We start from the raw sequence: 1,462 nt of genomic DNA, 5'->3' as shown, positions 1-1,462 counted from the left end.
CTACGAACGTAGATACTCCTTTATATACAAGCTCAAGAAATTTGGGGAATGAATTGCAATAGATTCTGGGATGGACATGTTTTTAGTAAATTTCATATGAGACTTTTAATGGTACAAGTAAAACAGATACCTTGGAATATTTGAGAACATATAATGGTCTCTTGACATAGTTTCCTAATGCTACTTTCTTACATTCATGCAATGATTAGTTTTCATATGTATCTTTTTTTTTTCATTGAAGACAGAAATGAAAAACAATGTGACTGAATTCATTCTTCTTGGACTGACACAAGACCCATTGAAACAGAAGGTAGTATTTGCCATCTTTTTAGTTTTCTACACTGCAACTGTATTAGGAAACTTGCTGGTCATTTTGACGATCAAGACCAGTCCCACACTTGGGTCTCCCATGTATTTCTTTCTGACCTATTTGTCCTTTGCAGACTCTTGTTTCTCTAGTACTATAGCCCCCAAACTGATTGTAGACAACCTCTCTAAAAAGCAGACTATTTCCTTTGATGGATGCATGACCCAACTATTTTGTATGCATTTCTTTGGATGCATGGAAGTCTTGGTCCTTGTTCTCATGTCCTATGACCGCTATGTTGCCATCTGTAAACCTCTGCACTACACCGTCATCATGAACCAGAAATTATGTGGGATTTTAGTAATATTTGCTTGGGTGGGGGCTTTAGTGCATTCTATCACTCAGATTGCTCCTGCATTTAATTTACCCTTCTGTGGTCCCAATGTGATTGATCACTATTTATGTGACTTACAACCTTTGTTGAGGTTGGCTTGTGCTGACACATATGTGATAAACCTATTGGTTGTTTCCAATAGTGGGATTGTATGCATGGCAAGCTTTACAATTCTAATGACCTCCTATATTTTTATCCTTTATTCACTAAGAAATCATAGTGCAGAAGGGAAGCGTAAAGCCTTATCCACCTGTACTGCCCACATAATTGTGGTCATTATATTTTTTGTCCCTTGTATTTTTATATATACTCGGCCCCCAATTATCTTCCCTGTGGATAAGTTAGTATCTGTGTTTTATACCATTGGAACTCCCTTGCTCAACCCCTTGATCTACACCCTAAGGAATGCAGAAGTTAAAAATGCTATGGTTAAACTATGGAGTAATAGACTAAATTCAGACAAATAAAGCATGTAATGTCTCTTTCCAAGTCATTAGCATGTTACATCATAGCTCTCTCCCTCAGGCTCTCATGTATAAAATGATAATAATTGATAATAATAATAATAATAATATTAATACCTAACTCAGATGGTTGTTGTGAGAATCAATTCAAATCAAAGTGCTTAGCAGAGTATCTGGAATACAATAGATGATCAATAAATTATTATTGCTTTCTTCCCCACTAAAGAAAATAACAAAAATCTCACATTTTAATAAGTAAATACAAACACATAAAAAGGATAATAAAAATAACTCCGA

The 1,462-nt window shown here is 35.1% G+C and overlaps 1 protein-coding gene across 1 annotated transcript; it reads left to right on the top strand.

The window, feature by feature from the left end:
• The first annotated feature begins 247 nt into the window (after nt 1-247).
• LOC100925118 (olfactory receptor 4C11-like) lies at nt 248-1,168 on the top strand. The gene has a single exon (XM_003773781.1). It carries the CDS (start codon nt 248-250, stop codon nt 1,166-1,168), a length of 921 nt encoding a protein of 306 aa, XP_003773829.1.
• The last annotated feature ends 294 nt before the right edge of the window (nt 1,169-1,462 follow it).

The sequence above is a fragment of the Sarcophilus harrisii genome, chromosome 6 (assembly GCF_902635505.1).
Source record: "Sarcophilus harrisii chromosome 6, mSarHar1.11, whole genome shotgun sequence".
In the NCBI taxonomy this organism is placed as follows: domain Eukaryota; kingdom Metazoa; phylum Chordata; class Mammalia; order Dasyuromorphia; family Dasyuridae; genus Sarcophilus; species Sarcophilus harrisii.
Note: the sequence above shows the minus strand (reverse complement) of the source record. Positions and strands in the feature narration are given on the sequence as shown.